At 47.7% G+C, this 14,952-nt stretch overlaps 1 protein-coding gene across 2 annotated transcripts in view; it reads left to right on the plus strand.

Moving 5' to 3' along the window:
• NAGK (N-acetylglucosamine kinase) overlaps window positions 1-12,616 on the plus strand; it is a 28,888-nt gene extending 16,272 nt beyond the window's left edge. Inside the window, exons 8-10 of one of the 2 annotated variants that reach the window (XM_075855579.1) lie at window positions 4,074-4,171; window positions 7,179-7,257; window positions 9,919-12,614. In XM_075855579.1, the coding sequence (XP_075711694.1) occupies window positions 4,074-4,171; window positions 7,179-7,257; window positions 9,919-10,109 (368 nt within the window). In that variant the 3' untranslated portion in view covers window positions 10,110-12,614. Of the gene's footprint in view, window positions 1-4,073; window positions 4,172-7,178; window positions 7,258-9,918 lie in introns of both variants that reach the window. The other variant, XM_075855580.1, reaches the window with a different exon arrangement.
• The last annotated feature ends 2,336 nt before the right edge of the window (window positions 12,617-14,952 follow it).

A 14,952-nucleotide genomic window follows, 5' to 3' on the forward strand; every position in this document is an offset into this window, starting at 1 on the left:
TGTTGTGGGAGCAGTGCTGGAGGCTGGCTCTGTTGTGGGGGCAGTGCTGGAGGCTGGCTCTGTTGTGGGGGCAGTGCTGGAGGCTGGCTCTGTTGTGGGGGGCACTGCTGGAGGCTGGCTCTGTTGTGGGGGGCACTGCTGGAGGCTGGCTCTGTTGTGGGGGGCACTGCTGGAGCCTGGCTCTGTTGTGGGGGCACTGCTGGAGCCTGGCTCTGTTGTGGGGGCACTGCTGGAGCCTGGCTCTGTTGTGGGGGCACTGCTGGAGCCTGGCTCTGTTGTGGGGGCACTGCTGGAGCCTGGCTCTGTTGTGGGGGCACTGCTGGAGCCTGGCTCTGTTGTGGGGGCACTGCTGGAGCCTGGCTCTGTTGTGGGGGCACTGCTGGAGCCTGGCTCTGTTGTGGGGGCACTGCTGGAGCCTGGCTCTGTTGTGGGGGCACTGCTGGAGCCTGGCTCTGTTGTGGGGGCACTGCTGGAGCCTGGCTCTGTTGTGGGGGCACTGCTGGAGCCTGGCTCTGTTGTGGGGGCACTGCTGGAGCCTGGCTCTGTTGTGGGGGCACTGCTGGAGCCTGGCTCTGTTGTGGGGGCACTGCTGGAGCCTGGCTCTGTTGTGGGGGCACTGCTGGAGCCTGGCTCTGTTGTGGGGGCACTGCTGGAGCCTGGCTCTGTTGTGGGGGCACTGCTGGAGCCTGGCTCTGTTGTGGGGGCACTGCTGGAGCCTGGCTCTGTTGTGGGGGCACTGCTGGAGCCTGGCTCTGTTGTGGGGGCACTGCTGGAGCCTGGCTCTGTTGTGGGGGCACTGCTGGAGCCTGGCTCTGTTGTGGGGGCACTGCTGGAGCCTGGCTCTGTTGTGGGGGCACTGCTGGAGCCTGGCTCTGTTGTGGGGGCACTGCTGGAGCCTGGCTCTGTTGTGGGGGCACTGCTGGAGCCTGGCTCTGTTGTGGGGGCACTGCTGGAGCCTGGCTCTGTTGTGGGGGCACTGCTGGAGGCTGGCTCTGTTGTGGGGGCAGCGCTGGAGCCTGGCTCTGTTGTGGGGGCAGCGCTGGAGCCTGGCTCTGTTGTGGGAGCAGCGCTGGAGCCTGGCTCTGTTGTGGGAGCAGCGCTGGAGCCTGGCTCTGTTGTGGGAGCAGCGCTGGAGCCTGGCTCTGTTGTGGGAGCAGAGTTGGAGCCTGGCTCTGTTGTGGGAGCAGAGTTGGAGCCTGGCTCTGTTGTGGGAGCAGAGTTGGAGCCTGGCTCTGTTGTGGGAGCAGAGTTGGAGCCTGGCTCTGTTGTGGGAGCAGAGTTGGAGCCTGGCTCTGTTGTGGGAGCAGAGTTGGAGCCTGGCTCTGTTGTGGGAGCAGAGTTGGAGCCTGGCTCTGTTGTGGGAGCAGAGTTGGAGCCTGGCTCTGTTGTGGGAGCAGAGTTGGAGCCTGGCTCTGTTGTGGGAGCAGAGTTGGAGCCTGGCTCTGTTGTGGGGGCACTGCTGGAGGCTGGCTCTGTTGTGGGAGCAGTGCTGGAGGCTGGCTCTGTTGTGGGGGCACTGCTGGAGGCTGGCTCTGTTGTGGGAGCAGTGCTGGAGGCTGGCTCTGTTGTGGGGGCACTGCTGGAGGCTGGCTCTGTTGTGGGGGCACTGCTGGAGCCTGGCTGTTGTGGGGGCACTGCTGGAGCCTGGCTCTGTTGTGGGGGCACTGCTGGAGCCTGGCTCTGTTGTGGGGGCACTGCTGGAGCCTGGCTCTGTTGTGGGGGCACTGCTGGAGCCTGGCTCTGTTGTGGGGGCACTGCTGGAGGCTGGCTCTGTTGTGGGGGCACTGCTGGAGGCTGGCTCTGTTGTGGGGGCACTGCTGGAGGCTGGCTCTGTTGTGGGGGCACTGCTGGAGGCTGGCTCTGTTGTGGGGGCACTGCTGGAGGCTGGCTCTGTTGTGGGGGCAGCGCTGGAGCCTGGCTCTGTTGTGGGGGCAGCGCTGGAGCCTGGCTCTGTTGTGGGAGCAGCGCTGGAGCCTGGCTCTGTTGTGGGAGCAGAGTTGGAGCCTGGCTCTGTTGTGGGAGCAGAGTTGGAGCCTGGCTCTGTTGTGGGAGCAGAGTTGGAGCCTGGCTCTGTTGTGGGAGCAGAGTTGGAGCCTGGCTCTGTTGTGGGAGCAGAGTTGGAGCCTGGCTCTGTTGTGGGAGCAGAGTTGGAGCCTGGCTCTGTTGTGGGAGCAGAGTTGGAGCCTGGCTCTGTTGTGGGAGCAGAGTTGGAGCCTGGCTCTGTTGTGGGGGCACTGCTGGAGCCTGGCTCTGTTGTGGGGTTACTGCTGGAGGCTGGCTCTGTTGTGGGGTTACTGCTGGAGGCTGGCTCTGTTGTGGGAGCAGTGTTGGAGGCTGGCTCTGTTGTGGGAGCAGTGCTGGAGGCTGGCTCTGTTGTGGGAGCAGTGCTGGAGGCTGGCTCTGTTGTGGGGGCAGTGCTGGAGGCTGGCTCTGTTGTGGGAGCAGTGCTGGAGGCTGGCTCTGTTGTGGGAGCAGTGCTGGAGGCTGGCTCTGTTGTGGGAGCAGTGCTGGAGCCTGGCTCTGTTGTGGGGGCACTGCTGGAGCCTGGCTCTGTTGTGGGGGCACTGCTGGAGGCTGGCTCTGTTGTGGGGGCACTGCTGGAGGCTGGCTCTGTTGTGGGGGCACTGCTGGAGGCTGGCTCTGTTGTGGGGGCAGCGCTGGAGCCTGGCTCTGTTGTGGGGGCAGCGCTGGAGCCTGGCTCTGTTGTGGGAGCAGCGCTGGAGCCTGGCTCTGTTGTGGGAGCAGAGTTGGAGCCTGGCTCTGTTGTGGGAGCAGAGTTGGAGCCTGGCTCTGTTGTGGGAGCAGAGTTGGAGCCTGGCTCTGTTGTGGGAGCAGAGTTGGAGCCTGGCTCTGTTGTGGGAGCAGAGTTGGAGCCTGGCTCTGTTGTGGGAGCAGAGTTGGAGCCTGGCTCTGTTGTGGGGTTACTGCTGGAGGCTGGCTCTGTTGTGGGGTTACTGCTGGAGGCTGGCTCTGTTGTGGGAGCAGTGTTGGAGGCTGGCTCTGTTGTGGGAGCAGTGCTGGAGGCTGGCTCTGTTGTGGGAGCAGTGCTGGAGGCTGGCTCTGTTGTGGGGGCAGTGTTGGCGGCTGGCTCTGTTGTGGGGGCACTGTTGGCGGCTGGCTCTGTTGTGGGGGCACTGTTGGCGGCTGGCTCTGTTGTGGGGGCAGTGTTGGAGGCTGGCTCTGTTGTGGGGGCAGTGTTGGAGGCTGGCTCTGTTGTGGGGGCACTGCTGGAGGCTGGCTCTGATGTGGGGGCACTGCTGGAGGCTGGCTCTGATGTGGGAGCAGCGCTGGAGGCTGGCTCTGTTGTGGGAGCAGCGCTGGAGGCTGGCTCTGTTGTGGGGGCACTGTTGGCGGCTGGCTCTGTTGTGGGAGCAGTGTTGGCGGCTGGCTCTGTTGTGGGGGCAGTGTTGGAGGCTGGCTCTGTTGTGGGGGCACTGCTGGAGGCTGGCTCTGTTGTGGGAGCAGTGCTGGAGGCTGGCTCTGCTGTGGGAGCAGTGCTGGAGGCTGGCTCTGTTGTGGGGGCATTGGTACAGGCTGGTTTTATTATAGCGGCTATGTTGCTGGCAGTGTAATGGGGGCCAGGTGCGATGTGGCTAGTTCTATTACACAGCTGACCTTTGTCCAGACATAACATATTCTGGTCCCTGTTGTCCCGTTAAGCTCGTTGTATATATATGTAATTACCCTCCCCCCCCCCTAATGTGGCTTCTATGTGAATAAAGAAAACCCATCCCCCACCACCATCCCAGATATCCCGTTATTTACAGCAATGGCCTCAGTAACTGATAGAAGCCGCGCAGGTTGAGCAGTTTTGTTAAAAATCGTGCCGGATTGTCGCCATGCGGCTTCTTGTATGACGCGTCTTTGATTAGCGGTAAAAGACGTGGAATTCTCCGTATCTGCGCCTGACGACCCCACAGACCACGCTCAGTGACATACAAAACATTAATCCCATTCAGACCGTCTGTGGCGGGGGGACCCTATACCTGCCCCCAATCTATGACCGGATCTTCTGTATATGAGGGGTCTGAGCTGTAGATGTGACCACTTAACGGCTTCTGCCTTCATTTCAGGGGCTAACAAGGGGGACGCCTTATGCCGCTCAGTGTTTCGGCGCGCCGGTGAAGTCCTCGCTCGCCATGTTGTGGCCGTCCTGCCCAAGATTGATAAGGTGGGTAAATCCCGGCAATCTTACAGATCTATAGTAAATGTCTTCTGTCACCCCAACTCTCGCTGTGGCCACATGATTAAGGCCGTGTTCACACAGGGTAAAAGTACACAGCGCATCCGTCCCGAGACTCCGCCCGAAAAACTGCACCAAATATTGGTGCCGTTTTTTAACCGGAATCTCCGCTGCGGAAAGCAGTGGTCGAAAAAAAGAAAAATAAACGAATACTCACCCCCGGCCGTTGTCATAGCGACGTGTCCCTCTGTTCTCCGTGCAGCTCGGGCCTCCTGGTATGGCGCCTCAGCCCATGTGACCGCTGCAGCCTGTGATTGGCTGCAGCAGTCACATGGAATGAAACGTCATCCCAGGAGGCCGAGCTGCACGGAGAACAGAGGGACACGTCGCTATGACAACGGCCGGGGGTGAGTATTAACTTTATTAATTTAATTATTAAAGATTTATTATTTTTATGATTTTTATGCGGTGAAATCGCAGCTTTTAAGCAGCAAAAATTGCAACATTTACATTGAATTCAATGGGAAAAATCCGCAACAGAAGAGCAGCGATTCCGCAGCATAAATTGACACGCTACGAATTTAAAAAACGCATCGCAGGTCAATTTATAAGCGGTTTCTAGGCGGATTCTTCCGTAGCGAGGCGACGAGATTTGTTCAAATCCCATCCACTCGGCTGCTCCTGTAAATGCTGCAGATTTTCTGCCACGACATCCGTTGCGGAAAATCGTCAGCGTTTACTCTACACGGGAGCTTACTGCTTACTTACTACTGCCGCCATTCCCACATCAAAGATACTACAAATCCCATCATTTCTGTTATTCTTGTCACTGTTCCACCGACTCCCATCACTACTAATAGATGTTATTCTCATGTGACATATACTACTACTCCTATTATTACTGCTATTCCCACATCACTGGTATTACTACAATACACAATAAATGGCATGACATAATACATACAGCACAGGTTTCCTGACACAGTGCACCAAGACGCATGCTACGCTAAGTAAAAAAAACAAGTCATACAATGAAACAATTTTATTGTCGCTGCAGGTGACTTGTCAGAATAAGCGTCATGTGTATGGACATGAGGAATAACACGATTTCTGGCCATTATATGACCCGTATTTATCAGTTCTCCCCCTCTGCAGGCTCTATCCCTAGTTGTCATTTGTCCCTGAGCTCAGCTCCAGAGTAGATGGAGACGATCTGCTATGATGTCTCCCCTACACAGCACACATAGAAAAAGAGGAGATCCTCCTCCTCGATCCCTATGTGGCACACCCTCAGAAGAAGCAGCAGCGAGAAGGACATTATGAAGCAGTGCTGAGCAGTGTAGCTGGGAATCCAGCACTGGGGTGAGATAGAACACTTAATAGAAGCTGCAGCAGTGTCTCTGTGTGTGAGTATGTAGGTCTTGGATCCAGAACAGCATAATATTTGGGCAGTGTATTGTGGTATTTAGGTCAGTGATCTCCAACCACCGGGCACCGGATCATTTGGTACCGGGCCCGGTATCTGGTGTCAGCCCCGGTGGCCGCAGTGAATTCCGGGTGAAAAACCGCACCAAATTGTGGTGCAGTTTTTCATCTGGAATGTCCGCTGCCGAAAACTGCTGGGCATTCAGTCGGCCTGTGATTGGCTGCAGCGGTTATCCCAGGAAGCCGGTCTGGAGGAGGAAACAGACTTCTGAGTAAGTATAAGATATTTATTTTTTTACGTTTTTTGCGGCAGAATAAACGCAGCAACTGCTATTTGTTGTGGATTTTCCACAACGAATTCTGTCATGGAAAATTCGCAGTATTTATGCAACATGTGAACTGACCCTAAACCCCAAAACACACCCCCGCGCCGGTCCGTAGAAAAATTGTCTTGCATGAAACTGGTCCTTGGGCACCGCAGGTTTAGGTGCTGTATTATTTTGCCACTTCTCGGTGGTATTATTTGGGCGCAGCTTGGTGATTCTATAAAGTATAGTGCTATTATTTAGATTATGTATGACAGGATTATTTGGGTACCGCAATTTCACACCTTGCAGTCTATAGCAGGATTATTTTTTGGGAACCAAACCTAGATGTTAATATTTGGGCACAGTTTGATGCTGTAATTTGGGTACGTGAATATGAAGGGATTTGTCTACAGAATAACATGTTATTTGGGCACGGTTTTGTGTTATTTGGGCACGGTTTTGTGTTATTTGGGTGTTATATGACAGGATTATTTGGGAACAACATAGCACAATTATTAGGGTTCCGTATGACGCTATTATTTACATACTGTCAGCACTTATGCGGGTATTGGTGTGGCCACATTTTATTCATGATGGAGTAGCTACGATTGAACATCTTATGACGGAAAGGCCCGCCGAATGATTAGTTGGCTAGGTAAAGTGGGTGGGGAGAGAGGGGTAGAAAAGGGGCAACCAGGTATGGGGCTAGTCAGTTGCTGGAAGAAAGCAAAGATACCCTCCCTCCCTGTTGAATGTTTTTTTTTTTTTATTGTTACAATACTTGGTAAGGCGGATCGCGACACTACGCTTTGAGATGGGCGGGTTGATGTGGCCACAGCGAGCAAGCCACGAGCCGTACCGCAGGGTGACCTTTGCTAGTGGGGGACCACGAGCCGTACGGCAGGTTCCCAGGTAAGATCACGGCCCGGGTAGCTACGAAGGTCAGCCTGGACAGCTGACGGCAGCCCAGGGGGCCGACCGATGGCAGACAGGCTCAGTCGGTTCTTGAGTAGGCGGGTTGGGGGCAGGCGAGTCCCGGCTCATAGTGTGGAGTCGCGATTGGTCGGGCTCCCCTTAGCACTGTATGTTTATTTAATTAATAAAATTGGCTTGTGGAATAGCGTGTGTGCTCCTTATGGGCTGGTAATGAGTATACAGACGTACATATCGGCCCTTGTGGCGGTAACAAGATTGGGATGAACAGGTCGCATCCGAGCACAAGGCTGCAATCTCTGCCACCCATTGTCACTCTTTGTGTTTAGGTTTTATTCCAGGGGGAGCTGGGTCTTCCGGTGATGGCTGAAGGCTCCGTGTGGAAGAGCTGGGACCTTCTAAAAGATGGTGAGTTATTGTTACTGCATCTCCGGGGCCCCTCTTTTCCCTTTAGCTGATCTCGAGCTGCTCTTTGTGGCAGCCTGTACTCTGTTTATAGACTCTGGGCCACAGACCATCCTCTAACGGCCTCTGTCTGCAGACGGATTTAGGCCTCATGCACACAAACTTATTTTTGCGGCCACAATTCACCCGCAAATCGGGTAAATTGCGGATCCGTTCATTTCTATGGACCCATGCACAGGACCGGGGTTTCGGAGTCATTATGCGGTCCGGGTTTGCGGTCCCAGGTGATTGAAATCAATGTGTGCACGGTCCGTGAATTGCGGGCGGCCCGCGGATGACACTCTGCAGCCGTCCATGCCACAATCGGCTACTGTCGTGTGCATGAGACCTTACAGGACAATTGCATGGAATATGAATGTTCCCCCACATATTACAGCTGATTGCTGGGGGTCCGAGCCCTGGAACATCCTGTGATCGTCTTATTGTCATGAGATTTTTCCTCTGCAATGGATTTGTCCAAAGCATATAAACCCTTTTGCAGTTTCCTAAGGCTCCATTCACACATAATAATAGACACAAAAAAAATTTTTGGTGCTCCAAATTTTTAACCTAAGCTTTATCCTTATGGGATGTGTATGAAATTATAGTATTACTCCAATTCAGTTCAAATGTACGTTTCATATTCGGTAATTTTGCAGATACAGGTCTTATACTCCAGGTGTATAGACAAATCAAGGGTAGGAGCAGCACTGTGATTCCTTGCCTGTTAAAGGGAATGTGTTGCCAGCAAAACATGTTTTTTTTTTTTTAATTAAACATTTAGTGTGTAGGTGATTAAACATTGTTCAAATTTTTTTTATTTTTTTCACGAGTCAGGAAATATTATAAATTAGATTCTAATTTATAATATTTTCCATTGCTGGTCACTAGATGGAGCTATTCCCAAAATTGCAGCATTGCATGTGGTAAAGCAACCACATTGCTTTTTGCTGCAAAATTGGGTAAAAAGCCCTCGCTCTAGTGAGCTCTCAGAATCCCCCCCTCCTTTATCCTGGCTAGTGCCGGGATAAACGAGGGGATTGAACGGTCTAACCTCCTACACTGTGTGTCGCCATTTTTTGAGCTAACACACAGTGTAGTAGGTTTACATACAGTAGTAAACACACACAAACACGAACATACATAGAAATCTCTTACCTGCTCCTGCCGCCGTGGCTCCCTCCGGCCCGTCCGCTCCGTCTGCTGCCGCTGGTCCAAGTGCACAAGTCCGAAAGCCGCGACCGGAAGTAGTAATCTTACTGTCCGGCCGCGACTTCCGGTCCACAGGAAAATGGCGCCGGACGGCGCGCATTTCAAATTGGACTGTGTGGGAGCGGCGCATGCGCAGTTCCCACACAGACGGCGTACACAGAAGTGGATGGGACGGGACCCGTTCGCAGTCCCTATGGGACTGTGGCTGCCGTATTCCATGTCTGTATGTGTCGTTAATCGACACATACAGAAATGGAAAAAAAAATGGCAGCCCCCATAGGGAAGAAAAAGTAAAAAAATTGAAAAAAGTAACACAAACACACAAATAAATAAAAACGTTTTTAATAAAACACTAACATTAAACTGACATGAAATTTTTTTTTGTGGTGACACTGTTCCTTTAAGGCTGGTGCTCAGCTTTCAAACAGGGAGTGACCTCTCCCTGCACAAACGTGTATCCAAAAAAGAGAGATAGAAGCAGCACTCAAAAAAACTCTGGTTTATTCATCCAGCATCCACTGCAATGTTTCACCTGCTCTATGAAGAAGCCTTCATAGAGAAGGTGAAATGTTGCAATGGATGCTAGATGAATAAACCAGAGTTTTTTTGAGTGCTGCTTCTATCTCTCTTTCTTCTATTTCTCTTATACTCCAGTCACATCCAAAGCTGCATTCACGATTTGATAGTGTCACGTTGAGTCTTAGACTGCAAGACTGTACATCTCACTCCCAGCCGGATAGTTCAGTGTCTGTACAGAGAATGCTGTGCTGAGAGGACCCAGGTAAGAGATTTAGTCTTTTGCACACGGTATATTAGGCTGATATAGGAAAGGGGGGAGCCTCCCACAATGCAATGCAACACAATGAAATGCATTATGGGACCTAAGCTAAAATATGAAGGGGATGTTTGTTCGCACTGTTCTGTGCAAATCCGATTGGCATCTAAGAGATTTGTAAATGCAGCTCTGGATGTAACTGTAGTATAAGAAACGCTGCGGTCTAAATCTACATATAATGCTCAGCAACTTTGCAAATACTTTGTATTACTTTTCTTGTACAGATCCTGAGTGAAATGTTGTATACTCCAGTCACAACTAGAGCTGCATTCAAAATGATGCTGGTTTCCTGCTATTTCTCAGGCTTGATCATCTGTACAGAACAGGCTCTGATGAGATGCATTGTGGGATATATACAGATTATACCAGACACTTTACAGAAAAAGAAAAAACATGGGATCGAAGGAAAGTCTTTGGGGGCGTGTCTGTCATCACAGGACTGATTGCAGCCATAGAATTTTGAATGCAGCTCTGGATGTGACTGGAGTATAGGACACAAAGTATTTAAACCGTTACTGAACACTATATGTTATAAGGTTTAGGTCTGTGGATTATTGATATGCACTCTCCCTGTGTAGGGTTCATCGAGGTCCTGGACAACGCTCGGAGCAGCCACCATGGAAGCCACTTCTCCCGCTTCAGTCTTCTGAAGCTCAAGCAGTCGTCCGCAGTGGGTGGAGCCAGCCTGGCAGCAAAGAATATTGGGATTGATTTACCAATCAACTACCAGGATAATGTCAACGTCTTCTACAGCCACATCTTCCTATAGACCTCGGGGGCGTCCAGCGCTGGTCACTGCCTCCCCTCATACAGAATATTATATGTAGGGACCCGCACAATCAGCCATGTCTCCTATATGACCTATAAGGGTATTCTGGGCTAGTGGAGGAGGGGGGACTTCACCTAGGACCCCCCCCCCCCCCATTTATTAGCCAGAGGGGGTGCTGATACACTCCATGCAATCTATTGATGTCAATGGACTCCATGTAAAGTTAGACTTCCCCTGCTGGTAGCACAGGGTAGTGCGCAGATCCTATAGGCAATGCTGGGGGCATTTTTTTTTTTATATACTTTGTTTTAAACTTTACATTCTAAAATTAAAAAAAATCTGCATATTAGAAGACGAGTCCCCCCTCTACTGGTCATGTGCAGCTCTTTATCCAATCACACGAGAAGAAACCCTGTAAAGACCTTATACTTCTCACAGCTGAGTGTTTGTTACAATTGTATCCAGTCCAGACAATAAGCTAAACACATCAGTAGCACAAATCTCCCACCTGTCCTGATCGCTACAATGTATCAGTGAGGCGGAAGTCCAGCCGGTGTATCAGGATTGTCTAGATACAATTGTCCCCATATCTCCCAACGTAGAATTATTGTAAAGAAGGACAAATCCTGAAAAATTGTCACCGTTAATGCCTCTCCACAATACAAGGCCCCCAGAGCCCCTCCACATAGTATCATGTCCCCATAGTGCCCTCCACATAGTATCATGTCCCCATAGTGCCCTCCACATAGTATCATGTCCCCATAGTGCCCCCACACCGTATTATGCCCCTATAGTGCCCCCCACACAGTATAATACCCCCATAGTACCTCCCCTACACAGTATAATGCTCCCCACCCCCATAGTGCCCTCCACATAGTATCATGTCCCCATAGTGCCCCCACACCGTATTATGCCCCTATAGTGCCCCCCACACAGTATAATACCCCCATAGTACCTCCCCTACACAGTATAATGCTCCCCACCCCCATAGTGCCCTCCACATAGTATCATGTCCCCATAGTGCCCTCCACATAGTATCATGTCCCCATAGTGCCCCCACACCGTATTATGCCCCTATAGTGCCCCCCCCACACAGTATAATACCCCCATAGTACCTCCCCTACACAGTATAATGCTCCCCACCCCCATAGTGCCCTCCACATAGTATCATGTCCCCATAGTGCCCCCACACCATATTATGCCCCTATAGTGCCCCCCACACAGTATAATACCCCCATAGTACCTCCCCTACACAGTATAATGCTCCCCACCCCCATAGTGCCCTCCACATAGTGCCCTCCCCATTGATGGCCCCATACAGTACAATACCCCATAGTGCCCATCACACAGTATAATGCCCCCACATAGTATAATGCCCCATAGTGGCCCCCATACAGTATAATGGCACATACCCCCCACACAGTAAAATTCCCCATAGCTGCCCCCACACAGTATAATACCCCATAGTGGCCCTAAACCAGTATACAGCCCCCATGCAGTATAATGCCCCCATAGTCTCCCCCACACATTATAGTGCCTCCCGACACAGTAAAATGCCTCCATATTTGCCCCCACACAGTATAATGCCACCATAGCTGCCCCCACATCCAGTACAATGCCACCATAGCTATCCCCTGAGGACGCAGATAAAGTTTAAACCGGGACATGCTACCGGCCGCTCGCGACTGAGGGACAATGACCGGAATCTGGGATTGTCCGGCTAGATCTGGGACGTTTGAGAGGTTATGTTGTGATAAATGCTCAGCTGTGAGACGTATTAGGCTGTGTTCACATGGAGTTTTTTGCAGGAGGAAAATTCCTCCTGCAAAAACTGCTCCAGTAGGTTTGACAAAAACTCGTCAAAACACTCGTCAAGGTTTTTTTTTCCTCTTTCTGACTGATTGAAATGGGGTTTTGGAGGCGGAAACCGCTTCAAGATGGGTCAAGACGCTTCTTTTTACCGCAACGCGTTTTTTTTACTCGCGGTAAAGAAACTCGTCCAACTCCCATTGAAATCAATCGGAGGCATTTTCGGGCGGTTTTTGAGGAGTTTTTTGGCGCGGTTTACAGACTTTTCAACAATAAGAATATTCCCTTTCACTGATGGCAAACACTTTTGAAAAAAACTAGGGCTTAATTTTTCAGCCAAATTGTGGAGCTCGGTCAATGTTCATAAGCATGTGATAGGTTCTAGGTGCCCCCACACACATGAGCCGCATTGTCAGGAATCTTACTAAAACCCAATCACTTACGTGAAAAATGGAACATCAGCACGACCGGACGTCACCGCAGAGTCTCATTCACATTAGGAAAATGCCGATTTGTACTATTTTTATTACACAGTTTTTCTGTATGTTTTTTTTATATATAAATTGATTGTAGAACATTATTTTCAAACTTCATTCAATTTTACCAAACAAAATAAAAGCTCATGTAAGTGACTGATACAGAAAGAAACTTCACGTGACAACGTGGTTGGGGGTGCTTACATACACTTATATTAATATCCATAGGGGGCAGTATTATAGTAGTTATATTCACTTATCTTATATTAATATCCATAGGGGAAGTGTTATAGTAGTTATATTCTTGTATATAGGAGCAGTATTATAGTAGTTATATTCTTGTATATAGTAGCAGTATCATAGTAGTTATATTCTTGTATATAGTAGCAGTATTATAGTAGTTATATTCTAGTATATAGGGGCAGTATTATAGTAGTTATATTCTTGTATATAGGAGCAGTATTATGGTAGTTATATTCTTGTATATAGGAGCAGTATTATAGTAGTTATATTCTTATATATAGGAGGCAGTATTATAGTAGTTATATTCTTGTATATAGGGGGCAGTATTATAGTAGTTATATTCTTGTATATAGAGGCAGTATTATAGTAGTTATATTCTTGTATATAGGGGCAGTATTATAGTAGATATATTCTTGTATTAAGTGCGCAGTATTATAGTAGTTATATTCTTGTATATAGGAGCAGTATTATAGTAGTTATATTCTTGTATATAGGGGCAGTATTATAGTAGATATATTCTTGTATATAGTGCGCACTATTATAGTAGTTATATTCTTGTATATAGGAGACAGTATTATAGTAGTTATATTCTTGTGTATAGGAGCAGTATTATAGTAGTTATATTCTTGTATATAGGGGGAGTATTATAGTAGTTATATTCTTGTATATAGGTGCAGTATTATAATAGTTATATTCTTGTATATAGGGGCAGTATTATAGTAGTTATATTCTTGTATATAGGGAGCAGTATTATAGTAGTTATATTCTTGTATATAGGTGCAGTATTATATTAGTTATATTCTTGTATATAGGGGCAGTATTATAGTAGTTATATTCTTGTATATAGGGGCAGTATTATAGTAGTTATATTCTTGTGTATAGGGGGCAGTATTATAGTAGTTATATTCTTGTATATAGGAGCAGTATTATAGTAGTTATATTCTTGTATATAGGGGGCAGTATTATAGTAGTTATATTCCTGTATATAGAAGCAGTATTATAGTAGTTATATTCTTGTATATAGGGGCCGTATTATAGTAGTTATATTCTTGTATATAGAGGCAGTATTATAGTAGTTATATTCTTGTATATAGGGGCAGTATTATAGTAGTTATATTCTTGTATATCGGTGCAGTATTATAGTAGTTATATTCTTGTATATAGGAGCAGTATTATAGTAGTTATATTCTTGTATATAGGGGCAGTATTATAGTAGTTATATTCTTGTATATAGGGGCAATATTATAGTAGTTATATTATTGTATATAGGAGGCAGTATTATAGTAGTTATATTCTATGTAGGGGCAGTATTATAGTAGTTATATTCTTCTATATAGGAGCAGTATTATAGTAGTTATATTTTTGTATATAGGGGAAATATTATAGTAGTTATATTCTTGTATATAGGGGGCAGTATTAAAGTAGTTATATTCTTGTACATCGGTGCAGTATTATATTAGTAATATTCTTGTATATAGAAGCAGTATTATAGTAGTTATATTCTTGTATATAGGGGCAGTATTATAGTAGTTATATTCTTGTATATAGGTGCAGTATTATAGTAGTTATATTCTTGTATATAGGGGCAGTATTATAGTAGTTATATTCTTGTATATAGGTGCAGTATTATAGTAGTTATATTCTTGTATATAGGGGGCAGTATTATAGTAGTTATATTCTTGTATATAGGAGCAGTATTATCGTAGTTATATTCTTGTATATAGGGGCAGTATTATAGTAGCTATATTCTTGTATATAGGGGCAGTATTATAGTAGTTATATTCTTGTATATCGGCGGCAGTATTATAGTAGTTATATTCTTGTATAAAGGGGCAGTATTATAGTAGTTATATTCTTGTATATAGGAGCAGTATTATAGTAGATATAGTCTTGTATATAGGGGGCAGTATTATAGTAGTTATATTCTTCTATATAGGAGCAGTATTATAGTAGTTATATTTTTGTATATAGGGGAAGTATTATAGTAGTTATATTCTTGTATATAGGGGGCAGTATTATAGTAGTTATATTCTTGTACATCGGTGCAGTATTATATTAGTAATATTCTTGTATATAGGAGCAGTATTATAGTAGTTATATTCTTGTATATAGGGGCAGTATTATAGTAGTTATATTCTTGTATAGAGGGGCAGTATTATAGTAGTGATATTCTTGTATATAGGGGCAGTTTTATAGTAGTTATATTCTTGTATATAGGAGCAGTATTATAGTAGTTATATTCTTGTATATAGGAGGCAGTATTATAGTAGTGATATTCTTGTATATAGAGCAGTATTATAGTAGTTATATTCTTG

Source organism: Rhinoderma darwinii, chromosome 1 (assembly GCF_050947455.1).
Source record: "Rhinoderma darwinii isolate aRhiDar2 chromosome 1, aRhiDar2.hap1, whole genome shotgun sequence".
In the NCBI taxonomy this organism is placed as follows: Eukaryota; Metazoa; Chordata; class Amphibia; order Anura; family Rhinodermatidae; genus Rhinoderma; species Rhinoderma darwinii.